This window comes from Dipodomys merriami, unplaced genomic scaffold (genome assembly GCF_024711535.1).
Source record: "Dipodomys merriami isolate MVZ:Mamm:240054 unplaced genomic scaffold, mDipMer1.0.p SCAF_114, whole genome shotgun sequence".
Classification (NCBI taxonomy): Eukaryota; Metazoa; Chordata; class Mammalia; order Rodentia; family Heteromyidae; genus Dipodomys; species Dipodomys merriami.
The window spans coordinates 479,205-495,823 of record NW_027202427.1 but is presented as its reverse complement, the minus strand read 5'-3'; the positions used below and the strand labels follow the sequence as shown (position 1 = coordinate 495,823).

At 50.0% G+C, this 16,619-nt stretch overlaps 2 protein-coding genes and 1 pseudogene across 5 annotated transcripts in view; 1 reads left to right on the top strand and 2 right to left on the bottom strand.

Moving 5' to 3' along the window:
* LOC138822697 (interleukin-1 receptor-associated kinase-like 2) overlaps positions 1 to 1,564 on the bottom strand; it is a 33,259-nt gene extending 31,695 nt beyond the window's left edge. For 3 of the 4 annotated variants that reach the window (XM_070015542.1, XM_070015544.1, XM_070015545.1), the window contains exon 1: positions 1,434 to 1,563. In XM_070015542.1, the coding sequence (XP_069871643.1) occupies positions 1,434 to 1,527 (94 nt within the window). In that variant the 5' untranslated portion in view covers positions 1,528 to 1,563. Of the gene's footprint in view, positions 1 to 1,433 lie in introns of all 4 variants that reach the window. The other variant, XM_070015543.1, reaches the window with a different exon arrangement.
* On the top strand, positions 1,526 to 7,080 carry LOC138822661 (lebercilin-like; annotated as a pseudogene).
* Positions 7,081 to 7,571: 491 nt separating this feature from the next.
* On the bottom strand, positions 7,572 to 15,789 carry LOC138822696 (von Hippel-Lindau disease tumor suppressor-like). Its single transcript, XM_070015540.1, has 3 exons — positions 15,245 to 15,789; positions 13,066 to 13,188; positions 7,572 to 9,691 (listed from the first exon to the last, which is right to left on the bottom strand). Exons 1-3 carry the CDS (start codon positions 15,555 to 15,557, stop codon positions 9,492 to 9,494), a joined length of 636 nt encoding a protein of 211 aa, XP_069871641.1. The 5' UTR covers positions 15,558 to 15,789; the 3' UTR covers positions 7,572 to 9,491.
* Positions 15,790 to 16,619: the final 830 nt, after the last annotated feature.

Sequence of the window (16,619 nt, the reverse complement as noted above, 5' to 3'; positions counted from 1 at the left end):
TCTGTTCCACCCACTTGATGAGGATTGAACCCAGGGTCTTCCACATGCTAGTCAAGTCCTCTACATCTCCCAGCCTTTGTATGCATACATATATACATATGTACATACACACATACAGGTATATATACATATATGTACATACACACGTAAGCATATATACACGCATAGGCATATGCATACATATATACACACCCATAAAGGTATGTATTTATTTGTTCAGACCGTATTAGCAACACATACACATTAGTTTTATATCTTTATTCTGTTTTGTCTTTTGAGATAGGGTCTCACTATGTACCTATCCCAGGCTGGCCTAGAACTACTCTCCATCCTTGAGTCTCTGCCTGCCCAAGTGCTGGAAACGTACAGAACTGTGCCATCATGCCCAGACTTCATTCTCTTGCTTACTTTTAAACTGTACGTATATATTATACTTTTTTGTATAAACGTCTTACTTGATCATTGGTTTACTTTGTTCTTTTCATTTTATGGTACTGAGAATGAAACTCAGTATTATTAGCTGGGCACGGGTGGTTCCTACTGTATTTCCAGCTACTCAGGAGGTTGAGATCTGAGGCTGGTGGTTCAAAGCCAGCCTGAGCAGGAAAGTTCATGAGACTCATCTCCAATTAACCACCAAAAAGCCAGAAATGGGAGCTGTGGCTCAAGTGGTAGTAGGCCGGCCTTGGGTGGAAAAGCCCAGGGACAGTGCCCAGGCCCTGAGCTGAGGGGCCAGCCCCAGGGCCAGTGCACAGGCACATGCACACACACGTGTGCACATACGCACATACACACACACACACACACACACACACACACACACACACACAATCTCTCTAAGGTGCTTGGAGGAAGCACAATTACGGGCTCCGCTTCACAAACTGGGACCAGCCCTGGGAGCGTTGGCCCCGGGAGCGGAGGCCCTGGGAGCGGAGGCCCAGGGAGCCGAGGCCCCGGGGGCGGAGGCCCTGGCGGCGGAGGCCCCGGGAGCGGAGGCCCGGGGAGCGGAGGCCCAGGGAGAGGAGGCCCCGGGAGCCGAGGCCCTGGGGGCGGAGGCCCTGGCGGCGGAGGCCCGGGGGCGGAGGCCCTGGTGGCGGAGGCCCTGGGAGCGGAGGCCCCGGGAGCGGAGGCCCCGGGGGCGGAGGCCCTGGCGGCCGGGCGCAGGTGGGCGTGCGCCCTCACACAACCACGGGGCCAAACAAACAGGAAAAACGTCACGGGCCACAATGCCGTGCGTTCTGATGGAACCCAGGGCCGGGTTCGAATCCCGCCCCGCCGCCCTTCGCCGTTCCGGGGTAGGGAAGGCCTGGCGTGGCCGGCGGGCCGGGGACGGGGAGGGGGCCCCCCGCAGGGCCGGTCCCACTCTGGACAGGCGGGGCCCGGACCCCGGGGATCGCAGGGCCGGGCCGGCCGGGGCCCGGGCCCGCACTCACCGAACCGCATCCAGTCCCACTCGCTCAGCGTGTCCATGCTGCGGCACAGGTCGTCCAGCACCCAGGAGGGCAGCTGGTAGATGTAGCAGGCCATGGCGGGGCCGCGGCGACTGAGCCCGCCCGCGGCCGCTCGGGCTTCGCCACCGAGGGGCGGGCGCTGCGGCCCGGCGGCCCCCGGCGCCCCCCAGCGGCCGCGCGCGGCAGCGCCGCCGCCCCAAACAAGCGGGCCCCAGGCCGACCAACTCCGACTCCGGCCTGGCGATCCCAGCGCCTCCCAGCGGCCGCCCGGAACACGGGCCCCAGGCCGACCCTACTCCCTGCTCCGGCCCGGCGGCCCCGGCGCCTCCCAGTGGCCGCGCGCGGTAGTGCCGCCGCCCGGAACACGGGCCCCAGGCCGACCCTACTCCCTGCTCCGGCCCGGCGGCCCCGGCGCCCCCCAGTGGCCGTGCGCGGTAGTGCCGCCGCCCGGAACACGCGGGCCCCAGGCGGGCCCAACTCCCAGTCGGCAGAAAGTTAGCAAGCTGCCGGTCACAGCCAGGAAGCTGGGCATGGTAGGACACACCTGTCCTCCTGGCGAGGTGGGACGTGCATTCAAGGCCCAGGAGGACAAAAACAGGAGACTAAAATGGCAGGATTTATGCAGCATCACAGCTGTGGAAAAACCAGTGCTGAGTGACGTCTAAATATGCGCAACTCCTTCAGCAACTGGACAGGAAGGGACAGCAGTTCATCAAAAAGGGGAAACAGCCCCTCCCACCCACAGTTCAGCGATCTTTTATTTCCCACAGTATCTGAAATCTCTAGATATGGTTCGCAGACCTCCCAGCGCTGGAAAGGAAGCTGTCATTTACCTTCACTTGAAATAGAAGGTAGGTGCCTGTGGCTCACACCTGTAATCCTAGGAGTCAACCCCAGGGCTTCATGCATGCTAGGCAAACACTCTACCACTAAGCCACATTCTCAGGTCCCGCAATCTTCCTAACTGTGCTTCCCCATACCCCTGGGAATGACCTGCCACTGTGCCTAGCCATTGGTTGAGATGGGACTTGAGCAACTTCAATGCCCGAGCTGGTCTCCAACCTGCATCCTGTATCTCTACCTCTCCAGTAGCTAGGATTACAACTTGAGTCCCTCTATGCAGTTCCCTTATTTTTGTTGTGCCAGTCCTGGGGCTTGAACTCAGGACCTGACCCCTGTCCCTGAGCTTTTTTCACTCATGACTGGCACTCTTAAGCTACAGCTCCACTGTTTGATGGCTAAATATCTCATTAACTTTTCCTGCCCTAGCTGGCTTTAAATTGTGATCCTCAGATCTCAGCCTCCTGAATAGTAAGGATTTATTTTAGTATAACATGGTTAATGTAGAGGGAAATGGAAGAGAAATATTTGAGAAATATTTCTTGCTCCCTTCACAGGAAGTGGGTTAAAGATTCCACAGGGCTGGCCCTATCTACAGCTTATACTGCCTGAGCTGGGTAAACACGAGTAGTCAGATCATTCTAACAGCTCCTAATTGTCAGACAATGATTTGGACCAGTGAGTGATGCCCACAAAACCCAGCTGACCCCCGCGACTTCTTCATGTCAGGCTGCTATTCCTTCCTCTTCATTCACAAGCAAGAAGGTTCCAGATTTTTATCATCCAGAGAAAGATTCAGAGACCCCCTCGGGTCTTTTAGTCTTATAATTTAACATTAAAAAGGAAATAAGGACTGGGCTCTGGTGGCTCACACCTATAATCCCTAGCTACTGGGATCTGAGGATTTTGGCTCAAAGCCAGCCGGAGCAGAATAGTCTGTGTGAGATTCTTACATCCAATGAACTACTCAGAAAAAGCGGGCAGTGATGCTGTGGCTCAAGTGGTAGAGCACTAGTCTTGAATAAAAAGTTCAGGGACAGAGCTCAGACCCTGAGTTCAAGCCCCAGGATCAGCACACATGCGCGCACACGCACATACACAGAATAAAAGAGAAAGAAAAAGGAACATCTGGAGCAAAGGGGCTTACCTGCTTTTTCAGTCTGCTTTGAAACGAGTCTGGCCCTTTGGACATTTGTCTGGTCTGTCCATTCACCCTGCCTCATCACACACTGCCTCGCTCCCCAGAGCTAGTGAAAGCTCAGGCCAATGTCTATATCGCTGAGGGTGGCTGACGATGTACTGAAGTCTACCCCAGACGAAATCTCATTTTCCTGCCCTTCACCGTGTTTGTTTGGAACCTAGGAGTGAGCACCTGGTCCTAATATGAAACCTCCTGGAGTTTGGGTCTGGGGTCTAAAATCCTACTTTCAGGGTCACAGGTGTGCACCACTAAGGCTGTATCTAAGATGCAGGTAGCCAGTCTGAAAGTACCTGGAAAGTTCCCTACTGGTGCTGGTGTGTGAGAAGGCCAAGGGCTGGTACGTGCTTCCTCCTCCCCCATTTGTGTGGCGCTGGGGTGGGTATGAGGTGGGTGCAGCGCGGGAGCTGCCCACACCTGGGCATGCGCTCTAGCTACTTCTGAGCAGCACTCTACCATTTCTTCTACCTTCCTCACATAACTGCCCAGACCCAGTACTGACCACTCCCTTAGCACCGTCCTGTAGTGCTTACATTTTCTTATGGCGACATTTCATTTTTTTTGGTCAGTCGTGGGGTTTGAACACTGGGTCTGGGTGCTGTCCCTGAGCTCTTCAGCTCAAGGTGAGCACTCTACCACTTGAGCCACAGCGCCACTTCCGTTTTTCTGGTGGTGAATTGGAGATGAGTCTCCCAGACTTTCCTGCCTGGCTGGCTTTGAACTGCAATCCTCAGATCTCAGCCTCCTGAGTAGCTAGGATTACAGGCAGGAGCCATCAGTGGCCAGTCATGACATTTCATTTGTATAATAAAAGTAACACGATGCTAAATTTTAAAAAGAAAACACAACAAAATCTGGGGCTAGAAATAGAGACTTAGAAGGAGGCTCATCATTCATTGTCAGTTTTCAAAACTCCCAAAAGAAAGAACCAGGATAAAACAACACAGAACACCTTGTTCCTTTTACTTAGCACCATTTAATGTATTAAAGAAAAGCTCTAAAATTAAAAAAAAAAACACCTCAAAACAGGAAAACAAGTCTCTTAAGAACAATTCACATAATACATTCACAGGATTCCAAATGAAAGGCATACAATTCCTGCCCTAGGTTTTCAACCTCCCTTGTCCAACACAAAAACAATTTAAACCACAGATTTTTGACAAGATAAATTGAAACTCTTGTTTAAATACAAAAACAGGTTTTTCCTGTTGCATTTTTTTTTTTGGTAAGAGTCTGAGACACTATGTAACCCCGGCTAGCTTTGCACTCACAATCCTCCCTCAGTAGTATTTTGCGTGTGCGTGCATGTATGTATGTGTGTGTGTGTGTGTGTGCGTGCGCGCGCGCGCGCGCGCGCGCGTCCACATACTGGTTTTGGGATTTGAACAGACGGCTTAGGCACTGTTGCTGATCTTTTTTGCTCAAAGCTAGTGAATGTTCTACCACTAGAACCACGGCTCACTGGAGATAAGAGTCTCCTGGACTTTCCTGCCTGGTCTGGCTTTGAAACAAGATCCTAGACCTCAACCTCCTGAGTAGAGAGAATTGCAGATATGAGTCACTGGTGCCTGGTTTAAAATGGTTTCTAATAGCCAATTCATGCTATCAATGTTGAAAAGGAGGACTGAAGTTAGACTCTGAAAAGTTAATGGGGAAACTGGACAGTGTTTCACTCACTTTACTTTGATGAGTGTTGCACCTAGAATAATTTGCCCAGAAATAACTCACGACTAATTATAAAAGAAAACCATTTGTATTTATGAAAAGCTTATAACATGGGAAAATTGTTACAAAGTTAAAAGATTAAAAAATCATGTACACTGTGTGATCTCAACCAAGTCAAACCAACCAATCAAAATATGCCCTACAATAGGCTGAAAGAAAAAGACTACAGAACGCAAATAATAGCTGTACTTAGGTAGCAAATCTGCTATGATCCTTCTCTTTTTGGCAACAGGGTTTCTCTGTGTTGTGCACACTGGTCTCATATTCAAGATCCTCTGGGCCCTTTGGGCCATCCCTCTCCATCCTGCACTGCGGGGGCAGCAGTTCCAGACCACTTTTCCGAACAATAGAGCAAAGAGCAGAATGTTCAAAAACCGACCAAGATATACAAAGTGGCGAACACCATCACTCTGGCTATTCATCTGACTTTGACACTACATCACAGTCTTCTGGGCAGTATTCTCCAGTCAGTCCTTTGTTTTGTTTTTTTGGTCAGTCATGGGGCGTATACTCTGGGCCTAGGCACTGTCCCTCAGCTCTTCAGCTCAAGGCTAGCGCTCTACCATCTGAGCTACAGCACCACGTCTGGCATTTTCTGTTTATGTGGTGCTAAGGAATCGAACCCAGGGCCTTATGCACACAAGGCAAGCACTCTACCACTGAGTCACCTTCCCAGCCCCCCAGTCAGTCCTTCACATATAGATTCTAAGGAAACAACTGCTAAAAAACAAGTATGAGAGCCGGGCACTGGTGGCTCACGCCTGTAATCCTAGCTACTCAGGAGGCTGAGATCTGAGGATCGCGGTTCAAAGCCAGCCCGGGCAAGAAAGACCGTGAGACTCCTATCTCCAATAAACCACCAGAAAACTGGAAGTGGTGCTGTAGCTCAAGTGGTAGAGCGCTCGCCTTGAGCTGAAGAGCTGAGGGACAGCGCCCAGGCCCAGAGTACAAGCCCCGTGACCGACCAAAAAAAAAAAAAAAAAAAAAAGTATGAGATAACCAAGTGGGTCAGCCAGAAACAAAGCCCTGAGGCTGTACACCAAACAAAAAGGGCAGCCGAATGGAATTTTGCTCCCAGCATCTCAATAGAGAGCCACTATGGAAAAATCCTCATCTTTTTACAAAATGCTTTCTCAAAGACAGCCACAAATCAATGACTTGCAGAATGAAGTATGCAAACTCCAGGTCAAGTCAGCTGAGCTGCTAAAAGAAAATAAGGCTGTGAAAAAGCTTCAGTACAAACAGGAGAAAGCTCTGAATAAGTTTGAAGATGAAAATGAAAGTGCTCGACTTATCCTTTGTCATAAAGATGAGATTATAGTACTCAAAGAAGACAACAAAATCTCAAGAGAAAAGGCAGCCATAGAGAACAGAATCCAACTATTTAGGATGAACTATTTTAGATGAACTATTTAGGACAAAATTTTCCTCACAAGAACTGAAAATGATCCCCAAAGCCAGACTCCTGCCTAAATGAGATGGTTTGGTGAAGAAGCAGCTAAGTTCAAAATAGATGACACCAAGAGAAGAATTAAGAAACTTTCAAAAAACTTTGAGCTGAGTTCTAACAGTTTTCAACATCAGCTCTTGCTGAGGACAGGAAAAGGGCCTATGAGGGTCACAGTAAAAACCAAGTTCTACAAAAGGAACTACAATGGCTGTACCACAAACTAAAGAAAAAGGAGAGAGAACTGGAGACTATATATATATATATTTTGTAGTCACCGGGCCAAGTCTTCTCCAAGAAAGAAAAAGAACTTGCTCCAAGAACGAATGAGCCAGGAATCCCCAGAGCAAGAGGAACACAGGAAGCCAAGGTTCTGCCTTCACCATAGAGAAAGAAGAACCAAGGGGAGCCCACTGTGAAGCAGGAGAAGGCAAAGCTGGCGAATGAATGAGCGAGAGAAGAGGTTGACAAAAAGCAAGATGAAAAGATGCAAATAACAAGCCAGCGCTGAAAGAAGCTAATGCTGTAGAAGATGAAATTGTGAGAGGTAACACTGAGATGACTAATTTTCACTTGAATATTAAAGGATTTGAATACAGTAAAAAGTGAAACTGAAGATGCTCTGGCCTCGCTCTCCACTGCAGGGTCTGCGGTCACCACGATGGCTCAGCAGTGATCATCCTCCTCTACTTTTTTTTTTCTTTTTTGGGGGCCGGTCCTGGGGATTGAACTCTGGGCCTGGGCACTGTCCCTGAACTTCGTTTTGCTCAAGGCCAGAGCTCTACCACTTAAGTCACAGTGCTACTTCCAGCTTCTTCTGAGTATTTATTGGAGATAAGTCTCATAGACTTTCCTGCCTGAGCTGGCTTCAAACCTCAATTCTCAGATCTCAGCCTCCTGAGTAGCTAGGATTACAGATGTGAGCCACCAGGGCCCAGCTGTTTCTGTATTTTGGGGGAGGGGGGTGGAGAGAGGAATGGGTTTGAACTTAGGTCGCTAGGCTAACATTCTACTACTGAGCCATATTACTAATCTTTTGTTAAATTTATTTTTTGATTTAGTCTTATGCTTTTGCCAGGGCCACGTTAAATAAGGACCCTACATTCTCAGAGTAAATAGGTGCATCATCATGCCCAGCCTGGTTTTGTTTTTGTTTGCCTATCCTGGGGCTTAAACTCAGGGCCAGGGTGATGTTCTTGAGCTTTTGTGCTCAAGGCTAACACTCTACCTTTTGAGCTACCATTCTACTTCCAGCTTTTTGCTGGTTAATTGGAGATAAGAGTCTCACAGGCTTTCCTGACTCAAGTGGCTTTGAACCACGATCCTCACATTTCAGTCTCCTGAGTAGCTAGGATTACAGGTGTGAGCCATCAGTGCCAAGCTATTTTCTTTTAAACTGTTATTTAAGGGCAGGGAAGGTAGCTCAGTGATAGAGTGCTTGCCTCGCATGCATGAGGCCCTGGGTTCGATTCCTCAGCACCACAAAAGCAGATAAAGCCTGAAGTGGCGCTGTGGCTCCAGTGGTAGAGTGCTCGCCTTGAGCTGAAGAGCTGAGGGACAGCGCCCAGACCCAGAGTTCAAGCCTCACGACCGACAAAAAAAAAAAAAACAAAAAACTATTATTTATAAAATGTCTGATATTAAATACTGAATCTGAATTACTAACTTTGAAACTAACTTAAAAGAAAAAACATATACACTCATAAAACTGTAAAACAAGCTGGTGTCAGTTGCTCACGCCTGTAATCCTAGCTACTCAGGAGACTGAGATCTGGGAATCACGGTTCAAAGCCAGCCAGAGCAGAAAAAGTCTGTGAGACTCTTATTTCCAATAAACTACTCAGAAAACCAGAAGTGGCGCTGTGGCTCAAGTGGTAGAGCACTAGCCTTGAACTGAAGAGCTGAGGGACAGCGCCCAGGCCCAGAGTTCAAGCCCCACGACCGACAAAAAACAAACAAACAAAAAAAAAAACTGTAAAACATCCTACCTTACTAAGGAGTAATTGGCCCAAGTGGAGGGGAGACCAGGTCCTGCTAATGCAAATGCTGAATCACAGTGAGTCTGAGGGAAGAGGAATGTAATTTGAAGCCAGCCTGAGGTTACACAGAGAAATCTTGTTGCAAAAACAACCCACATCTGGCTTATAGTGATCTATAGTAACTTTAATATCAGAATTAAACTGGATGACTTTTTCTGCTATGTCACATTATAAAAACACTCTGATAATTACAAGAGCTTAGTGTGGTTTAGAAACAATAAAACAACATTGGTACAGGAGTGCACCATGCAAAGTGTGAGATCTAGAAAATTAGAAAAAGTTTGCTAGAAAAATGATTCTCTTTAAGAAGTCTGTTTACTTTAGGGGCTGCCTTCTCTTGCTCACAGAACACTCTCCACCAAAGCACCGTGGGTTTATTCATGGACACACAAGCACTGAAGGCTCCCGACCTCTGAGAACACAAAGGCCTGTCCTTGTGTCAAGGACACCAGGTCCTCCAACCACACTACACCCATTAGAAGCAGCGGGCCCAGCTCCCTTGCAACTGAGAACACGCTGTAATTCTTCCTGTGTTGCTCACACAAACACCCTTAGGAAATGTGTCTGCCCTGCCAGGAGGCAAGAATGCAACTCTTCCTTCTGATGAGTACTTGAAGCAAGCAGGGATTCATTGACACGGGGTGATGTCTGCCCCTGGGTAACGCAAGCCCACGGAGTCCATTCGCTTTCTTTTTAGCAATGGAGCATATTTTACTTTACCAAGCGTAAGTAGTTGCTAAATCCTCTAGATCAAAACTCACCAGTGCCATCAAACACTGAGAACAGGATTGCTAATTGAAATTAAATCCTCCATTCTCTTCCAACTGCTGATTCTCGATGTGCTCCTGGGTCAGCCGTTCCAGATCTTTCTGCACGTTTGGGTGGTCCTCCAAATCCTCACAGAGTGACCTGGCTATGTCCAGTTGCCTGTAGTTCTCCGGCTTCACCAGGCTCCGCACTACCTGCAGGCAGCGCTCCTTCAGGGTGTACACTGCAAGGGCAGGAGTCGGCCCTCAGCACAGCCCGGCCCTCACCCCGGGGCAAGGGCAAGCACGTGGCTCTGCCAACCACGGCAGTGACCTTCACCACAGGGAGACCACACACAGTGGCAGTGTGGTGTCAGTGGGTCCCTAGCACTCATGACCCTGCGCGGTAGCTTCCCTTGAGAGTGGGCTCAGCTAACAGAATGTGGAAAAGGGTGAACTGGCAACTCTGGACAAAAAAGGTGAGGCAACTTCTGCTTTTCTCTTTTGGGAGCTGTGGGTGACACTGCTAGACACCACACCAAAAGGACAGTCTCAGAGATGGCCCAGGGCAGCCCAGCCTCTGGACTACTTACCAATCAGTGCAAGAACCATTGGGCCTAACTCAGCCCACAGAGTGGAACAGTTAACAAATAAAATGCGTATTGTCAGTTTAGAGGTGGGTGTCACACTGCAACAGATAACAAGTGATAGATAAAAGCAGTGCCGCTAGACTTGGGGTAACTCCATTCCTATTTTATAATCACTGGGGAACTTACTCTTTAATGGTGTTCTATTACGCAAAATTTTCCAAATTTAACCAAACAGTGCTCCTTGTCTTTTGGTATATTTTTTATTTTTTTTCCCCTTGTTTTATTTTTTTGGGGTCCGGTCGTGGGGCCTGAACTCTGGGCCTGGGCGCTGTCCCTCAGCTCTTCAGCTCAAGGCTAGCGCTCTACCACTTGAGCCACAGCGCCACTTCCGGCTTTTTTCTTTTTGCTTATATGGTGCTGAGGAATGGAACCCAGGGCCTCAGGCATGCAAGGCAAGCGCTCTACCACTGAGCCACCTTCCCAGCCCCTCCCCTTGTTTTAAGACTGGCTGTCGCCGGCACTGGACTGGTGGCTCATGCCTGTAATCCTAGCTACTCAGAAGGCAGAGATCTGAGGATTGCGGTTCAAAGCCAGCCTGGGCAGGAAAGTCCGTGAAACTCTTCTCCAATAAACCACCAGAAAACAGGAAGTGGTGCTGTAGCTCAAGTGGTAGAGTGCTAGTCTTGAGCTGAAGAGCTGAGAGACAGTGCTCCAGCCCAGAGTTCAAGCCCCACGACCACCACCACCAACAACAAAAAAGATTGGCTGTCATTTTAATAGCCCAAATTGGCCTGGGACTCTAGATCTCCTGCTTCAGGTTTCTGAGTGTTACAATTCTAGGAATGTGGCACCACACTTAACTAATCCACTTCTTTAAAAGAGAATCTAAGGGCTGGGAAGATGGCTCAGTGGTAGAGCGCTTGCCTTACATGCCTGAGGCCCTGGGTTCGATTCCTCAGCACCACATAAGCAAAATGAAAAAAGCCGGAAGTGGAGCTGTGACTCAAGTGGTAGAGCGCTAACCTTGAGCTGAAGAGCTGAGGGACAGCGCCCAGGCCCAGAGTTCAGGCCCCACAACCGGACCCAAAAAAAATTAAAAAAAAAAAAAAAAAAAAGAATCTAAGCCAGGCACCAGGCGGCTCATACCTGTAATACTAGTGACCCAGAAGGCTGAGATCTGAGGATTCAGGTTTGAAGCCAGCCTAGGCAGAAAAGTTCCCATGAGACTCATCTCCAATTAATCACTAAAAAGTGCTATCCTTGAGCAAGAGTTCAGGGACGATGCCAAGTACCCAACTGACAAAAGAAAAAAAAATCTATGTAGCTATCTATGTAGCTATGTATAGATGTCTATTTGTTTGATCACTACAAAGATAGGTATTTGTTTCTGGCTTCTAAGACAAGGTACAGCCTAGACATCCTACTACTCTCCGTTGCTTCTTGCCTTTTTGGGATTATGAACTCATGCCAGTACAATCTTCTGGACTTCCTTCTTTTCCTTTCTGTGTCAGTCCTGGGGCTTAAATTTAGGAATTGGGTGCTGACTCTGAGCTTTTTAGCTCAAGGGAAGCACCCTACCACTAGAGCATGGAGCCACCACTCCAATTCTAGTTTTCTGGTGGTTAATTGGAGATAAATGTCTCATGGACTGCCCAGGATGGCTTCAAACTGTCAGATCTCAGCCTCCTGTATATTAAGGTATAGGCGTGAGCCACCAGCTGGATTTCATATCAGTTTCTTAAAGTTCAACTCAATAAAATCATTAAGCATTATAGACAGTGAACTGATACTAATCTTCAATTTGATGATTTTTTGTTGTTGTTGTTGTGAGGCTTGAACTCAGGGCCTAGGCACTGTCCCTATTACTTTGAGCTACAGCTCCACTTCCAGAATTTAGGCAATTAACTGGAGATAAAGAGTCTCAGCCTTTCCAAGCCAGCCTGGCTTTGAACTGCAGATCCTCAGATCTCAGCCTTCTGAGTAGCTAGGATTACAGGCATGAGCCACCAGTGGCCTACTTCGATTTCATTTTTTTTTTTTTTTGTCGGCTGTGGGGCTTGAACTCTGGGCCTGGGCGCTGTCCCTCAGCTCTTCAGCTCAAGGCGAGCGCTCTACCACTTGAGCTACAGCGCCACTTCCGGTTTTCTGGTGGTTTATTGGAGATAGGAGTCTCACGGTCTCTCCTGCCCGGGCTGGCTTTGAACCGCGATCCTCAGATCCCAGCCTCCTGAGTAGCTAGGATTACAGGCGTGAGCCACCAGCGCCCGGCTTCGATTTCATTTTTTAACCTTTGATGGACACTATGAGCTTAGCTAGATTAAAGCTATATCCTCACAAGTTAACAACAAATAAGCCATGATATGCTTTATTCTTCTGAGACTCCAAGACATTAAGTCTGTTCTAAGCCTGCAAACCAAAAAAGCATTTATAATTCTACAAGTAGAGACTCTGCCACCACTATCCCCACCCCCCTCTCCAACTTTTTTTTTTTTTTTTTTTGCCAGTATCAGGACTTGCTCCATGCTGGAGCATCAATTTTGAGCCACGCCTCCAAGCTTGAGTTTTTGTGGTTAATTGCAGATGACTTTTCTGCCTGGGCTGGTTTTGAACAACAATCTTCCAGCCATCTGAATAGTTAAGAGAAATAAGCTGCTGGCGCCTGGCTTAAGAGCCCCCAGTGGAAGATACATTATCAAAGGCTGATACTAGCCAATTTTTTTGTTGGTCATGGGGCCTGAACACTGGGCCTGGGCACTAACCCTCAGCCCTTCAGCTCAAGGCTAATGCTCTACCACTTGAGCCACAGCACCACTTCTGGCTTTTTCAGCTATGTGGTGCTGAGGAATCAAACTCAGGACCTCATGCATGCAAGGCAAGCACTCTACCACTGAACTACCTTCCCAGCCCCACTAGCCAAAATTTTGCCTCTAGTAAAAATTAATTAGTACTGGACTGACTCTTTCTAGTAATCTATGCTCTACTTATTACAATCACCTTATCTTTTTGAAAATAAGATCGAATATCAGTACCTGGCAGTGTGATGTTGGCAAAAATTGGCTGCCCATCAACGTTGAGAGACGGCACAAACAATTCAGTCTGGTTAACCAGAAGCCCATCATATGTCCCTGCATCTCTGAAGAGCCATAGGTGACCTGTTAACATAAGCAGATGCCGTCAGAGAGCACACTAGTCTGCGTCATCATCAGGGCTGATATACTGGCCTCTCCACCATGGTATCCCCACCCTTCCAGTGGATGTTAACAGTAAGCCTTAGAAAATGGGTGTGAAGGGACTAGGAAGATGGCTCAGTGGTAGAGCGCTTGCCTTGCATGCATGAGGCCCTGGGTTCGATTCCTCAGCACCACATAAGCAAAAAGAGAAAAAAGCCGGAAGTGGCGCTGTGGCTCAAGTGGTAGAGCGCTGCTAGCCTTGAGCTGAAGAGCTGAGGGACAGCGCCCAGGCCCAGAGTTCAGGCCCCACGACCGGACCCCCCCCCAAAAAAAAAAAAAAAGAAAGCAGACTTGGGTATATATGTACCTGGTGTTAAAGTCTGCAACCACAGTGGAAAAGCAAGGGCTACAGAGAAGGACTACACATCACAGCAAATGAAGAGGCCATTGGTCCTCAATCTGTGCTGGCTCACAGCTGAACTCTACCACTTGAGCCATGACTCAAATTGAAGATGAGCCTTTGCTCAGGCTGGTTTTGTACCACAATCTTCTGATTTCAGCCTCCTCAGTAATTTAGATTTCAGGTGTAATCCACTAGCCCCTGGCAATTTTAAGGTGTGTATGTGTGTGTGTGTGTGTGTGTGTGTGTGTGTGTGTGTGTGTCTTGGTACTGGGGCTTAACTCATAACCTAGCCTTTGCATTTTTGCTTGACTAGTGCTCTACTACTTCAGCCACAGCTCTACCCAGGGTGTTTTCTGCTCAGGCTGGCTTCAAATCCCAGATCTCAGCCTCCTGAGTAGCTAGGATTACAGGCATGAACCACATGCTCCAGCTCAATTTTAACTATTTTTAAGTGTATAATCCAGGAATTGGGAATGTGGCATAGTGGTAGAGTGCTTGCCTGGCATGCATGAAGTCCTGGGTTCAATTCCTCAGTACCACACTAACAAAAAAGGCTGGAAGTGGTGCTGTGGCTCAAGTGGTAGAGCAATAGCCTTGAGCAAAAGCAGCTCAGGGACAGTGCCCAGGCCCTGAGTTCAAGCCCCAGGACTGGCAAAAAAAAAAAAGAGGCTGGGTGCTGGTGACTCCTGACTGTAATCCTAGCTACTTAGGAGATTGAGATCTGAAGAAGATCGTGGTTGAAAACTAGCCCCAGCAGGAAACCTACATGAGATTCCTACTTACAATAAACTATCCCTCCCCTCAAAAAAAAAAAGTCAAAAATGGAGCTGTGGCTCAAGTGGCAGAGCGCCAGCCTTGAGTGAGAACGCTCAGGGCAGCACCAGGGCTGAGTTCAAGCACCGGGACCAACACGAAAATAGAAAAAAAATTTTTTTCTTAAATTAAGATTGAGAATCATTGTGGGCTGGGAAGGTGGCTCAGTGACTTGCCTTGCATGCATTAGGCCCTGGGTTCGATTCCTCAGCACCACATCAGCAAAAAGGAAAAAGCCAGAAGTAGCGCTGTGGCTCAAGTGGTAGAGCGCTAGCCTTGAGCTGAAGAGCTGAGGGACAGCGCCCAGGCCCAGAGTTCAGGCCCCACGACCGGACCAAAAAAAAAAAGATTGGGAATCTTTAACCAGTTGGGTGCCCGGCTTGGAGGGGGCAAGATCACGCTTCACGATCATTCCGTGCAAGGGCCGCGAGCAGATCACCACCGCCCCTCAGGTCAGGTCAGGTCAATCCCAGTCATCTCACCCCGGGGGTTTTTACCGCACTTTCAGAACCCGCACACCCACCGCCCCGACGCCCCCTCCCCACGCCTCTCCGGGGTCGGCGGCGGCCACGCCTCCCCGGCGCCCAGCGCCGCGATTGTGACACCGCCCGGCTCCCGACCGCCTCCCCGGCGGGCCAGTGGTCGGGCGAAGGCAGGACCCGAGCGCCGGGACTTCGGGGCGCGGCGCCCGGGCTCCCAGGCTGGAAGGGCAGCGCGCGTGCGCGGCGCCGGCAGACAGCGTGGACGCGGGCCGTTACGCCTGCGGGCCGGGGCGGGCGGCGGAGGCGGGGCCCGGCGCGGGGCCCGGCGGCGGCCTCCTACCTCGGTAGCTGTGGATGCGGCGGCCGGTGCCCGGCGGCAGCGTCGGGTAGGGCTGCGGCTCGCCGTCGAAGTTGAGCCACACGGGCAGCACGACGCGCGGGCTGCGGTTGCAGAAGATGACCTGCGACGGCTCGCGGGAGTTGACGGAGCGCAGCACGGGCCGAGGCCGCCCGGCCTCCATCTCTGCGGCGCGCGGCTCCTCTGGGGCCGACTCTTCCGAGCCGGAATCCTCGGCGTCCGACTCTTGCTGGCCCACCTCCTCCGGGCCGTCCTCCTCGGCGCCCGCCTCCTCGCCACCCGCCTTCCGGGGCATCACCTCAGCACCCGCACCACCACCGGGCTGCTCGCTCGGGATTCGCGGGCCGGACGCGAGGCGGGGCCTGGCTGCGTGCGGGTGCGCACCCTAGACCCGGACAGCGCTCAAATGGGCGGTTGGAAGCTGCACGCATGCGCAAGTGCATCCCGGACTGGCTCCGGGGCGGGGCCTGGAGCGAGGGCGGAGCCAGGTCTCGGCGGGGGCGGGGCCAGAGCTCGCTCTGCAGGATCCGCAGTAAATTCCTCCCCTCCCTAAGGTTACTGGTGTGCAAGTGTTTGCTTTACCATTCCACACACATCTACGATGCGACTTGGTCTTATACACAACCTCCATTCTCCTCCACCCCCCCTTCCCTCGCAGTCCCCTCTTTTATACTCATGACCTTAGGTTTTAGGTTTTGTTTGCTCTAAATTCCACAAGAGAATTTGTCTCTGGGCCTGGCTAGTTTCACCTGACGTGCTCCCTTTGTCCATTCTCCAGCAAACGTCGTAATTTCCTCTTTGGACTGTATCTCTTTTTCTCTACTCCTGGGCCTTGAACTCAGGGACTAGGCACTGTCCCTAAGGTTCTTTCGCTCTACCACTTGAGCCACAGCACCATTTCCAGCTTTTTCTGTGTATGTGGTGCTGAGGACTTGAACCCAGAGTTTCATGCATGCTAGGCAAGCACCCTACCCCTAAGCCACATTCCCAGCCCATCTCTTCACTGTTTTGCTCATCTGACCTACCCTCTGCACTTTTTTTTTGTGGGTTGTGGGGCCTGAACTCTGGGCCTGGGCCCTGTCCCTGCGCTCTCCCGCTTGAGCCACAACGCCACTTCTGGTCTTTTAATTGGAGGTAAGAGTCTCACGGACTTTTCTGCCCGGGCTGGCTTTGAACCTTGATCCTCAGATCTCAGCCTCCTGAGTAGCTAGGATTACAGGCGTGAGCCACCAGCGCCCAGCAACAATCTTTAAACTACAGTATTTTCAAGGAAATAAATCTATCTTTGGTGAATGTGCACACTTACTTGAATAGGTAACTGGGGCTTCCACTCAGGTCATGGGCATTGTCCCTTAGC

Excerpts from the sequence above, each read along its gene's own strand:
- LOC138822696 (XM_070015540.1), bottom strand. The coding sequence starts at position 15,557 with ATGCCCCGGAAGGCGGGTGGCGAGGAGGCGGGCGCCGAGGAGGACGGC. Across the intron at positions 13,189-15,244 it reads CCGCATCCACAGCTACCGAG|GTCACCTATGGCTCTTCAGA; the intron begins GTAGGAGGCCGC and ends TTATGTTAACAG. Across the intron at positions 9,692-13,065 it reads TGCCAACATCACACTGCCAG|TGTACACCCTGAAGGAGCGC; the intron begins GTACTGATATTC and ends CTGCCCTTGCAG.